Source organism: Megascapheus bottae, chromosome 13 (genome assembly GCF_031878675.1).
Source record: "Megascapheus bottae isolate mThoBot1 chromosome 13, mThoBot2.hap1, whole genome shotgun sequence".
Taxonomy (NCBI): domain Eukaryota; kingdom Metazoa; phylum Chordata; class Mammalia; order Rodentia; family Geomyidae; genus Megascapheus; species Megascapheus bottae.
The window spans coordinates 8,959,403-8,976,968 of NC_143521.1; the positions used below are offsets into that span (position 1 = coordinate 8,959,403).

The following is a 17,566-nucleotide window of genomic DNA, read 5'->3' on the forward strand; positions in this document are numbered from 1 at the left end:
AGGCCATGGTGGTGAATCTTGCATATGAATCAGCATAGACAAAAGTGGATGAGGGAAAAGCTAGATTTCAAGATGGGTGAATGGAAAAGACTTGCTCTGGTTTATGTGGGAACAGGAAGACCTTGTTAAGGACTAGACAAGTGATAAGATATAGACATCATTGGAGGAGAACATCGATTAAAGTGGAGAATAAAATACCTTTATGCCATATCATAGCAAAGCAAGTATGAATAGTGCCAAATGATTTTAGGTTAGAGAAGGGAAAAAAGAAATAGAACGAAAGATTTCAAAGTTTAACTCTAGCCGTGAAAGAGCCACTGATGGATGAGTCTGAGAGTAAACAAAATGCATTTTTAAAGGTATTTAGGTTTACAAATCCAAGATATGAATCTGAAAGAAAAATGAAGAATGCAAGTCATAGACCAGGTAATAACTTAAAGTTAAGAGGATATACCTATCTCTTAAGGTGTGAATATGAAATAGAAGTGGGTGTCCAAATCATAAACATTGAAATCTTTAGCTGACAATGCTAGAACCCATAATGAATTGCTTCCACAAAAAATTCAGATCCTGGCAATAATATATATATATATAATTCAGAAAATAGTAAAATGTCTATGCAAGTATATATCATGTATGTATATATATATTTATGAATATATATATTCATTCATAATTGTATATTTATGAATGAAAATTTTGTCATTAACAAACTTTAGTTTCTAAGGGTTAAAGAATTTCTTTTAATATCATGGATAACTATTTCTTGCAGAACTTATCTACAAGGAAGTCATGAATTCAGAAGAAAAGACTAAAAATGGCGTAGTAAAAGGACAGCCTTCTCCTTCAGGTACTCACTCTCAGTGAATAACTAGTAAATATTTGGTGTATTTTCTTGGCCTTTTATCAGAAGTTGCAAAAAAACATTGCTTAGAGAGCATTTGGAAAAGTGGCTATTTTCCTAAGATTTCAATGCTGTTTTTATCTTTATTGAGGCATTCATTCAGATTGTTTTGATTCTGATAACCCAACACAATAGTTTCTTTCTTTCTTCTTCCCTTCCTCCTTCCATTCCTCCCTCCCCCTCCCTTCCTTTCTTCCTTCCTTTCTTCCTTTCTTTCTTTCTTTCTTTCTTTCTTTCTTTCTTTCTTTCTTTCTTTCTTTCTTTCTTCCTTTCTTTCTTCTTTCTTTCTTTCTTTCTTTCTTTCTTTCTTTCCTTCCTTCCTTCCTTCTTTCTTTTCTCTTCTTTTGTCCCCCTCTCTAATTTTTAGCAGTAAATCTTGAAGAACTTGAGCTGGTCTTAAAGTAACTACTTATTACTAAAACAGCCACAATATCTCTTTGGCTATGAGGTCATTGATTCAGTCAAATGAAATAGATTCCTTCAGCTGAAACTTCCTCCATTCTTTTGAACTATTATGATCCTATGCTAGGAGAATCCCAGATGTGTACTAATTGTTACAAATGAGGGAAACCATGGAGCCCATGTTTCTTTAGTTCTGGCTTACTTCACTTACTATGATTTTTTTTCCCAAGTCTTTTCATTTCCTTACAAATGGGGCAATGTCATTCTGCCTGATGGCAGCATAGAATTCCATTGTATATAAATGCCATATCTTCTTTTTTCTTCTTCTTCTTTTTTTTTGGTTGTCAGGATAATGTAAAAGAGAGGTTATAGTTACATTCATCAAGTAATAGGTGCATTGCTTCTCACACTGTGATACCCCTTCTCATGTTTTTGTCCCCATTTCCCTCCCCCACTCCTTGTAATCATCTTTTTTTCCTATTTCAAATAAACAAGAAAATCTATATACAATATACTAGGTAACAAAGTCAGACACAGTAACAACATGAGATTAACCATAAGCGCAAAAATGAGAACAGAAATAACATAGTACATTAAGAACAACAATCACACAAGATAAACCTCTTGTTTCCATATCAAATGCCACAACTTCTTGATTCATTCATCTACTGAGGGGCATCTGGGTTGGTTCCATATCGTTGCTATGGTTAATAGTGCTTCAGTGAACATCTTTGTACTAGTGGCTTTAGTATGTCCTTGTTTCTGGACATTTGGGTAAATGCTAAGTAGTAGGATTATTGGGTCATATGGGAGCTCTATGTTTAGTCTTTTGACGAATCGCCATACTGCTTTCCAGAATGGTTGAATGAGTTTACTCTCCTAGCAACAGTATAGAAGTGATCCCTTCTGGCCACATCCTCACCAGCACAATTCTCAATATTAAGCCAACAATAGTTGAAGCATCTACTAAATTGGCTCTACTTAAAGTCAGCTTGGATAGTCTTTAATCTAATACACATTTGTACTTATACATTTCTATCGTATTGCCTATACATTTCTATAAGTAGAAATGTTTCATAAGATCAAAAGCACCCATTTACACTATTATTAGTGCTTTGAGTTTTAGAAAACATAACTTATTTTTAGCTTCAAACTACACTCCTCCTCATACTATATGGAATATCAGTTGTAACTTACTGGAGTAGAGGAAAACTGATTTGGTAGATATGCTTTTTTTGTTGTTGTTTTTTGTTTTTTTTTGCCAGTCCTGGGCTTGAGCTCAGGGCCTGAGCACTGTCCTTGGATTTTCTCAAGGCTAGAGTTCTACCACTTGAGCCTCAGCACCAGTTCTGGTTTTTTCCTATGTATGTGGTACCAAGGAATTGAACCCGGGTCTTTGTGCATGCTAGGCAAAGCACTCTATCACTAGGCCAAACTCCTGGCCCCTACTTTTAATCTATAATATGGGCATATGTTTTCAGAGAAAAGGGTATAGTATAAATGAGTCAATGACTCCTACTGAATAACTTATTTGATATCATACACAAATAGTTCAGTTATTATATGCTCTTCTCACTAGTGCACTTGAAGTACTATGGTTTATTGTAAGCCTCCTCAGGGAAGGTAAAGGCACTCTGATTTTCTCCACTTGTCTCCACTATTCATTCATTCTAGTGTCTAGATTGATAGTCTGTAGAAACTATTTTGTTTTAGGTGGGTCATGAGGCTTGAACTTGGTCTGGGCACTGTCCATGAGCTCTTAAGCTCAAGGCTGCCACCCTTCCCTTGAGCCAAGCCCCACTTCTCATTTTCTAGAGGTTAATTGGAGATAAGAATCTCAGGTCCTTTTGTGCCCTGGGTATCTTTGAACCTTGATCCTCAGATCTCAGCCACCTGAGTAGCTAGGATTACAGGCATGAGCCACCGCACCTGGCAAAATCACTATGTATTTTTTATTATGATTATATACATTTAATCATCCTGCTAATTGCTATTAAGCTAAGTGGGTTAGGCAATAAGTATATGTTGCTGGCATTTGTTTCTGAAAACATTTGCTGCTTCCTAGTGGAAATGTGATTCATTTCATCAAATGAATAGTCATGATTTTTTTTAACATTTTTATTGGCATCAATTAGTTTTACAAGATTTTCATTTGACATGTTCTTGTGCATACAATGGACCTTGGCTAGAATCTTACTCTTTGTCTCTTTTCATCATTTCCTACTCCCCTTTCCAAACCAATCTCAACATGCTTGATTGTCCCTTTTTGACACATGTACAATTGTATTTTAACGATATGCATATTCGTTCATCCTCCTTCCTTGCAATGAACATTTTTTACAGGCCTATGGAGTTTAATGGTTATTGACTAACACTAAAATAAGTAACTCACATTGTTCTACCTAATTGAGAAAGCTAAACCATGTATTCCAATACCTATAACAATAAGAATTTGCGACATCCTTATTCACATACCTAAACTAAAAATATCTCCTGTATACAGTTGAAATGCTTCTTTATGAAGCAATCTTTTTAACAGAGTTTAAGACCTTGGACCTAAACTCTGGGCCCACATGTCAGCCTGGCCACTCACATGCCAAATAAAGAGATTGTGAAGGGCAGGGGAAAAAAAAAGATTCTTTACATGGCAGCCAGTGGGAACACAGCACTTCAGTACATCTTTCAGAAAACAGCCATGTGCCTTAGTTTTAAGTAGACAGGGACTGGGGACAGGAGTGAGAAGGATGTATGTAGGAAAATAGTCCCAAATCACAAGTGGATTTCTCAGTCACTGGTGGCAGACAGGTGGTTCTGCAGTCTAGTTTATTTTTGGTAGTCAGATGGGGCCCGTAGGAATCACTGAAACTTGGCCTTCCTGTCCTTCAAGATGGTGATTCTCTTGCTTTGCAGTAGGTAGGAACTTTTGTCACAAGATGGTAAGAAGGCTTTTGGTCACAGATGCTTATGGGTGGTTAATCCTGACCTTCCTGGAAGTGACTGTAAAATGACCGAAAGAGAGAATGGTTAGATCAAAGGGCAGAGGTGTAGCACAGGGAGCTGGGTGTCCAGCTTTCTTCCTGCTGTTCATTAATTCATGGACCCAACCAGAGCATCTTCCAAGTCCTCTACTACATACATTCAATCTTTCACTAGATGTTTTTGAAGGAACAATATTTGGCTTAATTTTGTTATATGTGCACCATTTTTCAATGGCCTGTTTGTGAGTGGTATATTTGTATGTGTCATGGAGGGACTGCAGGATCATTCCGTGCTCTAGTCAAGTCTACTAGCCCATAGGAACAATTGCACACATCTTCCCCAGTGGGAATTTATTGACCTCAATCATGTGGACAGCATGAAAGCAGGCAGGGAAGATTTACAGCATACAGACAGAGGTGTTTGTATTGTTTTGTCTTCTGCTGAGGTTATCAGTTTACTGCTCTCTGATAGTACAAGGGTATGTATGCAGTAAATTATGTTGGAACGAACAAAAGAAAGAAGGAAAGAAAGAAAGAAAGAAAGAAAGAAAGAAAGAAAGGATTTTTAAGAAGAATTACTTAAAAACAAAGATTTTTAAAAAACACCTTGTATCCATTTTATTTTCCTTTTAGTCATTGGTGTTCACGTGGAACATTTTATTTTATTTATTTTTTCATATTTTAGTTTTTACATAATTAGGGTAAGGTACTTTTGTGCTATAGATTCTCTTAATAATCAGCACTTAGAATCCAGTAGCCAGAGAATAAGTGAATGAAATTTCTTTGTATAGAATGATTCTGATATCCAAACCTATGCTTTAGTGGTGCTTTAAAGATGTAAGTAGAAAGCCAAACACACATTTCCAGAGTAAATTATAGGTCAGAAATGTATTGATGGAATTGTTTATCAGTAAGAACTACATCTGAACTTCAGATACATTTGTAAATGAATATGCTTCCTTCTGCAATCTGATTTCACTTGCACTGTGATTTATTTTTCAGAATAGCACAGCTACTTGCTTCCTGAATTGATTTGTAAAGATTGCAGAGGGAATAGCAGCCCATGAATAGAAATTAATTTTCCTCTAAAAGCCCTTGACACAGAAGGTTAGGCTAGAATAAACCGAAGAGGTCATGGCTTCCTGTAGCTCTTGGTTTGCTCCCCACCTCTCTTCTCCCCGAGAAAGGAAGCTCATTTAGAGAGTTTTCAGCCTCTACATCACAGATAACTGCCTGCATATTTTAATGTACAACCGCCTTTCCCTGGTATAGATAGTATTTCCCTTCATTGGCATGTGTCCTTCCATGCTACAGTCATGGTACAATCAAATAAGCTTTATTTATTTATATTTGAAAAATATCAGATTCAAACAAGTTAGAGAATGCGGATAGAGAAGAATATGACTCAGACATTTTTTTCCTTCTAGTTTTTTCATCTCATTCTTTGTATCTACCTTTTTGTTTCTTCTTGGGGAGAATGTAGAAGGGAAGATAATTTCCTTTGAAAAAGCAGATTACACTTCTCTAACACAATGAATTTGGGGGGGGGTTATATAACTTCTCCCTGAGAAACCTCTATAAGTACAAATTACTTAATTTCATGAAACTCAGTTTTAAAAGTAAGATGGTAAGTAAATCAATATCCCTCATTAATAATGCTATTAATATTTTAAATTCCTCTTAATGTTGTGTTCATTCACAACTTAGAATGCTTCATTGATGAGAAATGAAATGTCGTCAGGGTCTCAAGCTCTCTTGGCTTTTTCACCTGTGGCTGGTATTTTACCACTGGTGTCTCCAGTCCAGCCTTTATTTATTTAAAATTTGATTATTAAAGTGATGTACAGAGGGGTTACAGTTACATAAGTCAAGTAATAAGTACATTTCCTTTTGAACAGTCATTCCCTCCCTCATTCTTTCCCAGTTTTCCCCTCTCAATTTGTATAGTCCCCTCGTCTCCAGTTTGGATAGTTAATTTCCAGCATAGTGTCTAGTGAGTTCCACTGCTGTATTGATTTGTGATTTGTCCCACTGTTTCTGTGCTTCCCCTTGCATTCCCCAAATCAAACTTATATACAAGACAAAAGGCAGGGCACTGAAAAAAAAAACCCAAGGACAAAAATGGAATAACAAAAAAAGGAAAGCATTTAAAAGAAAAAGACAAAAAGAACTGCAAATAGTACAATCAAACTTTTTGTTTCCATTTCTTAGAGTTTGCAATATGTATATGATTATATAAAATGATGCTTATTAAAATGAACTCCATTCCAAAATTTTAATGATTAACTAGAGATAAAGTTCTTTCCATTTTTCTACTTGGGCTGGTTTTGAACCACAAGCCTCCTGAGTAGCGAACATTACAGGCATGAGGTACAAAGTGTCTGGCTTGCAAATGATTTTTTTTACATGTAGCTCTACTGGTTCCAGCTGAGTAATACAAAAAATAAGGGAGATTTACCACCCTGCTGGGATGTTCTGGGCAAGCAGACATTATAAAAAGATTCAATTCAGTTCAATTTTTCTTTAAGAGATTTTCACAAGTGCTTGGCAGTAAATTAACTTGAAGCCAGGGTTCATGTCTCGTCCCTTCTATTTATGTTTGGTTTTATGGTTTACAAAGCTCATTTATTATCTAGATGAAAACAGATTTGAAAGGGTCAACCTCAAGCCAGCAGGGGTTGGCATCAGGAGACATTTATTGTGGATCAATAGAGGAGGCTCAGCGAAGGCAAAGGACTCCTTTTATGTGAGTGGGCTCATTAATATTCACAATCATAGCTAAATTGCTGTGGTGTACATGTTGTCACTGTGACAAGTTTCAAGAAACCAATACAGTATCAATGAGATTGTTACATAGGAAGCCTTGGAAAGGAAAGTCTGTTTTTTAAATGAATTTATTCTGTAAAAAATGATGAATATTAAGTAGACAATGGAACCCTAGAAATGCAGTTGACAAAGATTTTGGCAGATTCTGAGTCATTGAATAATTAAATGCTAATTATAATTTATACTCAATCTAAAAGGCTGGGTCACTAGAAAGATGACTAATGCAAGCTGGTTTCCCTCAGTCCCAAACAATCTAATAATTTTACCAGTTTCAGAACATTGAGAAATTTATTTTTCTTCACAGAATCTAGCTATACATTGACTTTTATTTTGTTGAGTACTAACTCTGTGCTCAGCGAAATGCTGTGAAAAAGAGAGTAAAAAATGAAGCAAGAGAAATACAGACATGCATAATAATATATGAAAAGCTATTTTATATATATATATACAAACATATATATATATATAGCGGCTCTTTACAACAGTGTTGAGGCAAACTAAAGATGACTAAAATAAATGGACAGACCCTGTGGCACTCCAGGGTGGGTAGCTGACGTTATTCTTCAGTTGATTTTACAGGTTAAACACAATACAGAAAGCTAAAACAGTACTAAAAGAGGATAACTGGAGGATTCACATTTGCTGATTTCAATATTTGCAACACAGCAAAAATATTAAAGCATGCTACTTTACTAGAGCCTCTGGACATCAGCGCTGGTTCTGATACTGAACGCAGTCACATAAAGTGAATATGACTTGCTCTGGAATTGAATACTATCATGCAGAGAAAATGACATCCCAGATGTATAAAATTTGCTTTATATATAAACTTATTTTATGTAGGTTACATATAATAAATTATATACAGTAAATATACATTATATTATGCATGATTTATTATATAATATAAAATAATACTAATTATATAATTGCATATAATAAATTATATAAAAGTAAATTTAAAGTTTTCGTCAAAACATGGGAGATTAAATTCTGAACCTGTCTTTTTACGTAACAGTATTACCGATTGAAGCAAAACGAAAGCAAATTTGGCTGTAGGCCCTTTCCTAGAATTGGGATATAAATGTTTCCTGGCACCAGGAGTCAAGGTTTTGTGTAAGCCATTCATAACCCATCATGGTATCTTCTTCAGGGAGCTGGAGCTGAAAAAGAATTTTTCAGATAGCATCCTAATTCTGTAGAGCTCTATTACATATCTCCCTCTTTCTTATCCATTCCTCAATCTCTGTGTATGTGTGTGTGTGCACTCTAGGTCTTGAATTCAAGGCCTCATGCTGTTGTTTGGCTTCCTTGCTAACAGCTGGTGCTCTTTCACTTGGGCATTTTGCAGGTGAATTAGATATAGAATCTTGGGCACTTTTCTGACCAGGCTGGCTTCAGTCCTCCAGGTCTCAGTCTTCTAGGTCTCAGTCTCCTGAGTAGCTAAGATTTCAGGTGTGACCTTTTCAGTACTTGGCCATTCCTCAATGTTGAGGGATTGCAATTCTGTGTTGTCTGGTTGGCTGTCTATTTCTGCATTGGTACTTGAATTCCACCAAAGGCACCTAAAGGAGAAAGTGTGACAAATGAGCCACATACATGAAAGAAACACCACAAACAGAACACAATAGAAGTCCAAGTGGAAAATACCCAGTTCTGCCACCTAGTGGAAGGACAGGACAGATGACATGCAGAAGAATCCTCTGACCCTCTGGGCTTTAGTTACTACTTGGGGGGATGGATGGGGAAGGACATTTCTAATCTTGATTTTCCTCCTGTCTCTGAATGAGCTTTATCTATTAGAGCATTGCAGGTTGATTTTTTTTTTGTAGTGGAGGAAAGCAGTGTAAAGTAAAAAACCATCTTAGCCAATTTGTGCAACTAAACAGATTTTGGAAGAGTGTGCCTTAAGCTGAATTTCTCCGGACTTCAATATTAAAGGAACAGCCAACACCTTAGGTGTTCTACTCCAATAGAATTTGACAGGCTAGCCTCACAAAGTTAAGACCAATTTGCTGAAATCATGAGCGTAATTCTGCTAGAAACCAAGAAGAACTGCAATTAAGGGAGAAAACACATTGTCTTACCTTTATCAAATAATAAAAACAAGTAAAAGAGTACTTTAGGATCATCGGAAGAAAAATTATAAGTTCGTTGTCTCCTACAATTCTATTTCTCTGAGATTTCAATCCTATGAGAATTACGTAATTGAATTTTAATAATTGACCTGCGCTTAGCTTTGTTCTGATTCTAGTAACGTCTTTAGAATGACTTAGGCATATGCCATAAAACTGCAGAGACTTTGAGAAGAAACTATAGAAGTCTCTGCTTATTGACAAGGTAGCTATGGAGGTATCCACTTGTAATGCCAGCTCCCAGAAGGCAGAGACAGGAGGGACGTAAGTTGTAGCGCAGCCTGACCTATTTCATTACCAGTCAGTTAAAAATGCACACTTGTAAATTCTCTGCTCTTAAATATACTTGGCAATATGATTTCATTTCCAGGTGTTCACAATTGAGAAAATCAATCTTACTCATATCTTATGTTAAAAATTCTAGTTTTAATTTCATTTTGAAATAAAGAAGATTAATGATGGGAGTGGCTGGGGGTGCAGCTTAGTGATGAGTGCTCGCTTTGCATGCACAAAGCGTTAGGTTTGATTCCTCAGCCTCACATGAACAGAAAAAGCCAGAAGTGGGGCTGTGGCTCAAGTGGTAGAGTGCTAGTTTTGTTTTGAGCAAAAAGAAGCCGAGGGACAGTGCTCAGACCCTGAATTCAGACACTAGGACTGGCACACATGCACACACACACACACACACACACACACACACACACAAATGATTCGCCTTTACTAATTTACAGTCATGTCCCATTTTAATGAGTATAATAATATAAAAGATAAAAGAGAGCATTTAATAATGATGAAACTACATTTTAGTTCTTTGTATAGTACGGTAAGGCAGTAATCATTAATCACCGTAGGATATTGTGACTAGGCTTCTTTTTTCCCCAGCACTACAATTTGAATCCAGGGCTTTTTTTTTGCTAGGTAGGTGCTCTACAACTTGAGCCAGGATTCAGTTCCTAATCATTAGGCTTTAAATATTTTTCATTGGGCCTTTGAAATGTTATAAAGCATAAATCAGTAAAACATGTCCTTTATTAGAAAACAATAGTAAATCATTTAATCAGTTATAAATCAAACTTCATTTTAAAGATGTGAAAACAAACCGATTAAGATTTACTTTCTGTAAGCAATTAGCAGTATAATAGTTGAAAATGTAATTATCTTGATTCACAACAATTTTTACTGTCTAAAAGTAGTTCTTTTGTAAAATTTCTGAAGAACAGATCAATTTTTAATGGAAATGCATTGTTCTAGATTCAGGTTTTATATCTGTACATTGAATGTAGATTTAGAAAACCACACATAAAATAACCCTTTTGGTTACATACAATTTAGTTCCGTATCAATCTTCTTTTATAAGATTTATCTTTCATAAACTTGGTCTAGCTGGGTGCCTAGCTACTCAAGCAGCTGAGGTTTGAAGACTGTGATTTGAACCAAACCCAGGCAACCAAGGAAATCCTAGAGACTTTTTTTGGTTGGTTGGTTGAGGGGCTTGAACTCTGGGCCTGGGTGCTGTCCCTGAGCTCTTCAGCTCAAGGCTAGCACTCTATCACTTGACCCACAGTGTCATTTCCTATTTTCTTGTGGTTAACTGGAGATAAGAGTCTCTCGGGCATTAGTATTGGGCTGCCTTTGAACCATGATCCTCAGATCTCAGCCTCCTGAATACCTAGGATTATAGGAGCCACCAATGCCTGGAAAATCCTAGAGACTTTTTATCTCCAATTAACCAATGAAAAGCTGTGTTCCAGTACTGGCATCAAAAAGAAGTGAGCAAATAAATACACCTTTTGTAATAGTTTAGAATTTATTAAAGAAGTCTCAAACTAACCCAGATTTTACAACTACAAAGATGATTTCTATTTGCCTCTTTTGTTTAGACTATTAGGCCTGGCTGTGGACTCCAATACTCACATTAATACAAAATGCTATCATATATATATATATATATATATCTTGAAAGTGAATTTATTTTCAATTTTGTCAAAACTAGATAGAGATATTCTCGCTACCTCTATCTTACCTATAGAAGTATTACAATTTACAGAAAAGATGGGGGGGAATCCAGGAAATATGCACACGTAGATTTATTTAACTGTGATTCCTGGTGGTTACTGGAACTGGGAGTGAGTCTTTTTCCTGACAACAGAAGCCACAGCTTTTGAGTTTTTTCCAGGTTATTCCCTGGCATGGTATTTCCTATAGGGAACTAAAGCAGGAAAGTAATTTTTAAAACCACAGCCTAATTCCCAAGGTTGTATTAGCACTACATGAAAACTTGGGATAGAACTAAGTTGTATTTCTCACATTCATGATTGACTATTTTTTTGGCAGTCTTGGGGCACTTGAACTCAGGGCCTAGGCACTACTTTGAGCATCTTTTGCTCAAGGCCAGCATTCTACCACTTGAACCACAGTACCACATCCAGCCTTTTCTGTTTATGTGGTGCTGAGAAATTGAACCCAGAGCTTCATGTATGCTTCATGTAAGCTACATTCTAGAGCCTTGATTAACTAATTATTGATAAGGATGTCAACATTTTCATAGGCTTCTAATAAATAGTACTGGAATGAGCGCATGTCCAGATTCAAGGATGTGAAAATGAATTCCTACTTCATAATATATACAAAAATCAGCTTGGTATGGGTTGTAGTCAGATGTGGAAGAGAGCTAAAGTTATAAAATAACTAAAATTATAAAATTCTTGGATGAAAATTTCATAAATAAAAGTCTCTACAATGTGTGTTTGGAAATGTTTTCTTAGCATACACAGACAACCACACAAAATTAGATACATCTAACTCCATCAAAATTATAAACATTTGTGCTTCAAAACAATTTCAAGAAAATAAAAGCATAACTAAGGAAACTGGAGATAATTATTTGCAACTCACATATAAGGAACTTTAATCCAAACTATGTGAAGAACTTTTAAATCGGCAATAAGACAAACTAAATTATAATGGGCCAAAGCTTATGAGTGGACACAGTGAAGTGTGCAAGACCAGTCATGTCACACCTGCTCCCAAAATGTGTGCTTCCACTGACGTGAAGAGTCCAGAATAGGCAACTCTACAGAGATGGAATTGGCTAATTTGTGCCCAGAGATGAGGGAAGGTGAGAAGTGGTGTGTAGTGTTTCCCTTTTACATAATGCCAAATTGATTTTTGATTATGCCTGCTCAAATCTGAATGTATTAAAAGAACATTGAATCATATACAATTTGTAAGTTAGATGATACTTTAATAAAATGGTTATAAAATATGTGCATGCTTAGTTTTGACTTGAGATATGAATTATCTCCTCAAAAAGAATTCTAAAGTATATTATCACATTTGGAAAGTCATTCACCATATAAGGCTATATTATCCAATGGGTAAATGGACAGTAAGAGGAAAGCAATCTCACAGTTGACTGAGCATTGATTAGTCTAGTCTCTACCCTGTAAAAATTATAGAAAAAGCTTGAAAGGGTTTTGAGAGGTCCATAGTGACATTAAGTTGGGAAAGATCAGAGCTTATAAAATAACATGAAGGATGCGGGTATAATTGAACGCAGATCGGGCAGAGGGGAAACAGCCGTGTATTTGCACTGTTTAAGGGGATCCAGGATTGTCTGCTAATAATCAGCAGAGGAAATTGGGCATTTCTGCTCTATTCTAGGAGGGACATAATTAAATAAAGTTGGGATAAATTGAAGCCAGAGAAGTTTACATGACATATAATTTTGATAATAAGAATAATTACCAGAAATTGATAACAAGATGTTAAAAAATCTCTACTAGAGACAATTTAATATTAGAGGTATTGGTACATTTAGCTTAAAGAACATGACAAAAATGCCTAAGATTTTCTGTATATGAAAATATTATCTTCAAAAGGAAGATATAGAATGATTATTAGGGAAATTTTCCAGCAAGAAGACTAGAATGGAATTTACCAACTTTTAAAAAATATTTTTAGTATTAATTTGAGAATTAGTGCCTACTCTCATTCTATCCCTATATTTTCTTTCATTCTCATAGCTTATATCAATATCTTTATAATCAGCAAATCAAAGTTAAAATACAAATCAGATGTATATAGTGTGTCTTAGTTTAGGTGTTAGATACTTTCTCACTTTCACTGTACTATTGGATTTATTAATTTTAACCAAATACTGTATATAGTATTAGATAAGCTACAACTCTAGTAAGAATTCTTCACCTCCTATTTTATTAGGAAGTAATACTGGAGATTTTTTAACAGTCAAAAATCAAAGTATGATTTTTTTTGCCAGTCCTGGGCTTGAACTCAGGGCCTGAGCACTGTCCTTGGACTTTCTCAAGGCTAGAGCTCTACCACTTGAGCCTCAGCACCACTTCTAGATTTTTTTCTGTGTATGTGGTACTGAGGAATTGAACCTGGGTCTTCGTGCATGCAAGGCAAGCACTCTACCACTAGGCCAAACTCCCAGCCCCAAAGTATGACTTTTTCTATTCATTTTTCTTAGACATAAATAATTTAGAAAGAAAAAAGGAAGTGTGCTGTCTCCAGGCTGTTACTGTTTAATTATATTTTACAGTGCCTTTGGCCCATTTTTCCTTTGTTGTTCTTAAAACCATTGCAAGTCTGAACTAAAGTTTCTTCAGAGATTCTATATGTTTGAAGATTTTCTGAAAGACAGAAAGCTTTGTTCTCAAATGGAAGACAAAAATGGAAAAAAATCAAATTAATTTAGCTAATAATTCAGCTATTTGTAGATTACAAGTAAGCAAGTCTGTTGGAACGTTAACAATTAATAAAAGTGTTCTTTATTTGTTTCTCAATTCAAATCGAAAGTCTAACCTGGAATTGGGCAGTACGTGGAATTACTGAGGTTATTAAATATCAGGTTAGCAGATGATATAGATATATCAGGTACTTTTTTGTTTTAAAAACTAAACATCACAAGTAATTTCTAGTATAGCATAAAATTGGATAACCACTTCACAAGCCTGCAAATGAACACTTGTGACTGGGCAACACACAACCATGTGTCTTGATTTTCTCCATCCACCTACAACTTTCTGTGTCAGTTCAGTAGAAGGTTTGCTGAGTGAATGGAAGACACTAGAGGTCTCTCTTGTATTTGCCCATTCGTTCCTGCATCTATCATGGTGTCCACCCAGGCTTGGTTCCAGATTTAGTCATGTTGGTCTTCATTTTCTTAGCACAGGTGCAGCAGTGAACGGCAGTGAGAGTCTCCCTCCATCCTCGTCCGCCAATGACATATCCTCCATGTCCACCGACCAGACCCTGGCATCCGACACTGACAGCAGCCTGGAAGCCTCGGCGGGACCCCTGGGTTGCTGCAGGTGACTAGCCGCCTGCCTGCGAAACCCAGCGTTCTTCAGGAGATGATATGATAGAACACACACACACACACACACACACGCACACACACACACACACACCACATACATAAACACACTCATGCACATACACACACACACACACACACACGCACACACACAAGCAGACACGCAATGTCAGGAACAAAGCAGGGAGAGAATCCAAATCTAAATTTAAAATCAATCTTTTAGCCTGCTTCTTCCTTCTCCAAAGTTCTGTATTGCAGCAAATCTCAAGCGTCTATTTCCCTTCTAGTTGCTCTTGCTTTGGTCTCCTTCCAATGATGCTTTACTCCAGAAAAGCAAGTCAAACACGATTAGAGAAGCCTTTCCCATAAAGTGTCATTTACATGGCTGCCAAACCAGCAACCTGTAACTGCCCGTTCAAATGGCATGACAAGGTGTGCAGTGGCCCTTTCCAGCATGTGTGTGTCTCTATCTCGCATCTACCTGCTCCTTTTGGCCTAGTCAGATGGATGTAGATACAGATCCGCATGTGTCTGTATTCATACAGCACTACTTAGTGATGCTACTGCCAGTGTCCTCAGGGCTCTTCCAAGATACCATGTATGGGATACCCGGGTCCATTTCCTGTGATCTATTACTCTGACATAAACCCATCTGTATTATATTGCCAATATATATGCTGTTTCATTTGTTAATGGATTAAGCTGTATGTCTAATAAGAAAACATGTAAAGGGGGAGGGAAATGGAGGGAGTGAGCACTTGGACCATGGAAAGATGTAGCTTCTAAATTTGAATCGATTAAATGGCACCTGTATACCAATTTGTAGAAAGAACATATGTGATGCTTATGTACAAGGGTGTTGGTGGGTGGGGGAGGGAGCTAAGTCACAGTTCCCAGGTTTAAATGTGTTGGCCTTTAGAAAGGATGTGTAGATAAAAGCCTAAGGGTTGTGTTTTGCTTTTGTTTTTCCTTCTCTGACAGTGAAATGGTAGCAGGGGATAGAAAATAGTGTTGCAGTGTGGACTGAGATGAGAAGAAATATTGTCCACATACTAGGAGACACTGGTATCCAGAATTTCAAGATTAGAGTCTATTTGTCATTCTAGAAGCATATGTCACAAAAGGAGGCTCCTGGAGACAAGGGCATGTGGTGAGAAAGGACCACTGTGTATGCCTTTGAGGATAGGAAACTGACATAGAGAGGGATTTCATCCTTATTGCTGCTTTCTTCGATAGAAGCCAGCCTTAGCCACACTATAGTCTGTGCCTTCCACTCCGAGGTTGTCTCTCAACATCCCGCCAAGGTTTTGTTTTAAGAAGAAATATTGTTTTTCTCTTCTGGAATAAAATAATATAAATTCACTCAACTAGAACCCTCAAAGTAGAGATGATCCTCAGGTTAGCGTTTGAAAACATCTCCACAGGCATTATTATTTCTCAGGAGGTGTACTGACTCCATCTCACTGACTTTTCATGTTTATTGCTAGTTTTTCCCCCTCACAAATGTAAACAATCCAAGAAGCGCTGATCATCTGAAGTTTGTATAGCAGTTGGATATGAGAGCAATAACTCTGCCCCAAAGCCACTGCTGCTAAATAACATTAGCAATATGAGTTTGTTCAAAAGCCATGAAGCATTCATGTCAGTATTTAGCAAAAATCACTAGAACTGGGCTTGAAGCAGGTGGAAGTATTTTCCTGAGTACTGAGAGGTGCTATGAAACATCATATTACGCTAGGCAATACCAGTGTGACTTCCCAGCAATAACAGGCAGCAGGCCTAAGCTTCCCTTCTTCCTTCCTTGTGTGAAGTGGTCATGGCAGTTATTTGAACTCTGGCAGTTTTGGTTCTCACCGATGTGGTATTTCACCTGTCAAAGGGAAACACATGGAAGATGTGATGTGACCTGCAAGTGGAAAATGCTCCAAAACAGAGCAAAGAGAAATGGCGATCACTCTGAAAACTGCCTTAACTAGAATGCCAGGGGAGCGCTGTCTTTTTTCAAGCAATAGAGTCAGTAGGGAGCTGCAGCCATTCTCACCACTACCTTGCTAGCAGTCCTGTTTGTCATGGAATTGCTTTGCACTAGAGGATTCATCGCAAGACATCATTTGTTTAAAATGAAGAGATCAACCTTAGATTGTGCAGTTTGTCCCCTGGAATAAAAGAAAATCCTAGTTTCTCTTTCTTTGCTATTCATTTTTTCTTATTTTTGCAGACAACCTGATTTTTTTAAATGCCTGCTTTTTCATGAGTGTTCTCTCAATTTTCATAGTTCCTTTAAAAATTAACAAAATTCCTGTTTCCTGTATCCTACTTCTTTATTTCATTCTCTGCTTTGCTCTTGACACCCTGTGGCCTCTCCAGTGCCCTCTTTTTGAATCCACAGGAATTAAGAACAGAGAGCAGGCAGCTTCTTGAAAGAAACAAGTCTCCAGGGTAGTTTTATCAGTCACAAGATGACAGCAGAAGTCAAAAAGAACATCTCCAGTAGCAACTTAGCAGTGCCTGGCAGGTAGGCTATCTGTCATTCTGCAGAAATGGTGATTTTTCTGTTAAAACTACATCAGGCAAGAACTAGAGAGCTCCACTGCCCTCCCCACCATGACAACCTTACACTAATGCGATTCGTCTTGTATCTCCTGTTGGATGGTAGGAGGATGCCAGGGATTTGTCTTGTATCTTCTGTTGGATGTCAGTAGGATGTCAGGGACCCTTTGTGAACAAGAAAAAAAATCAAGTTAATCTCCAAGATTTATGGTAGCCTTTATAAATAGAGGCAAGGATCTGGCCTTCCAACTCCTTGTAGGATCTTCTTAGGTATCCAAAGCAAGATGAATGATGATTCCCTTTTATAGGGCGTCTTCCTTTGATAGTTCTCAGTCCATTACAATCTTGGGTTCCATTTTCATCTTTGCATTATGATCATATTTTGATAAAATTTACAAAATATATTTAACATTAAACTTCCTTTTTTTAAAAA

At 36.9% G+C, this 17,566-nt stretch overlaps 1 protein-coding gene across 5 annotated transcripts in view; it reads left to right on the forward strand.

Annotated features, from left to right (window-relative positions):
• The window catches only part of Mapk10 (mitogen-activated protein kinase 10), a 300,242-nt gene extending 282,676 nt beyond the window's left edge, over window positions 1–17,566 (forward strand). For 4 of the 5 annotated variants that reach the window (XM_090343267.1, XM_090343268.1, XM_090343271.1 and 1 more), the window contains 2 exons: window positions 773–850; window positions 14,440–17,566. In XM_090343267.1, the coding sequence (XP_090199393.1) occupies window positions 773–850; window positions 14,440–14,582 (221 nt within the window). In that variant the 3' untranslated portion in view covers window positions 14,583–17,566. Of the gene's footprint in view, window positions 1–772; window positions 851–14,434 lie in introns of all 5 variants that reach the window. The other variant, XM_090343269.1, reaches the window with a different exon arrangement.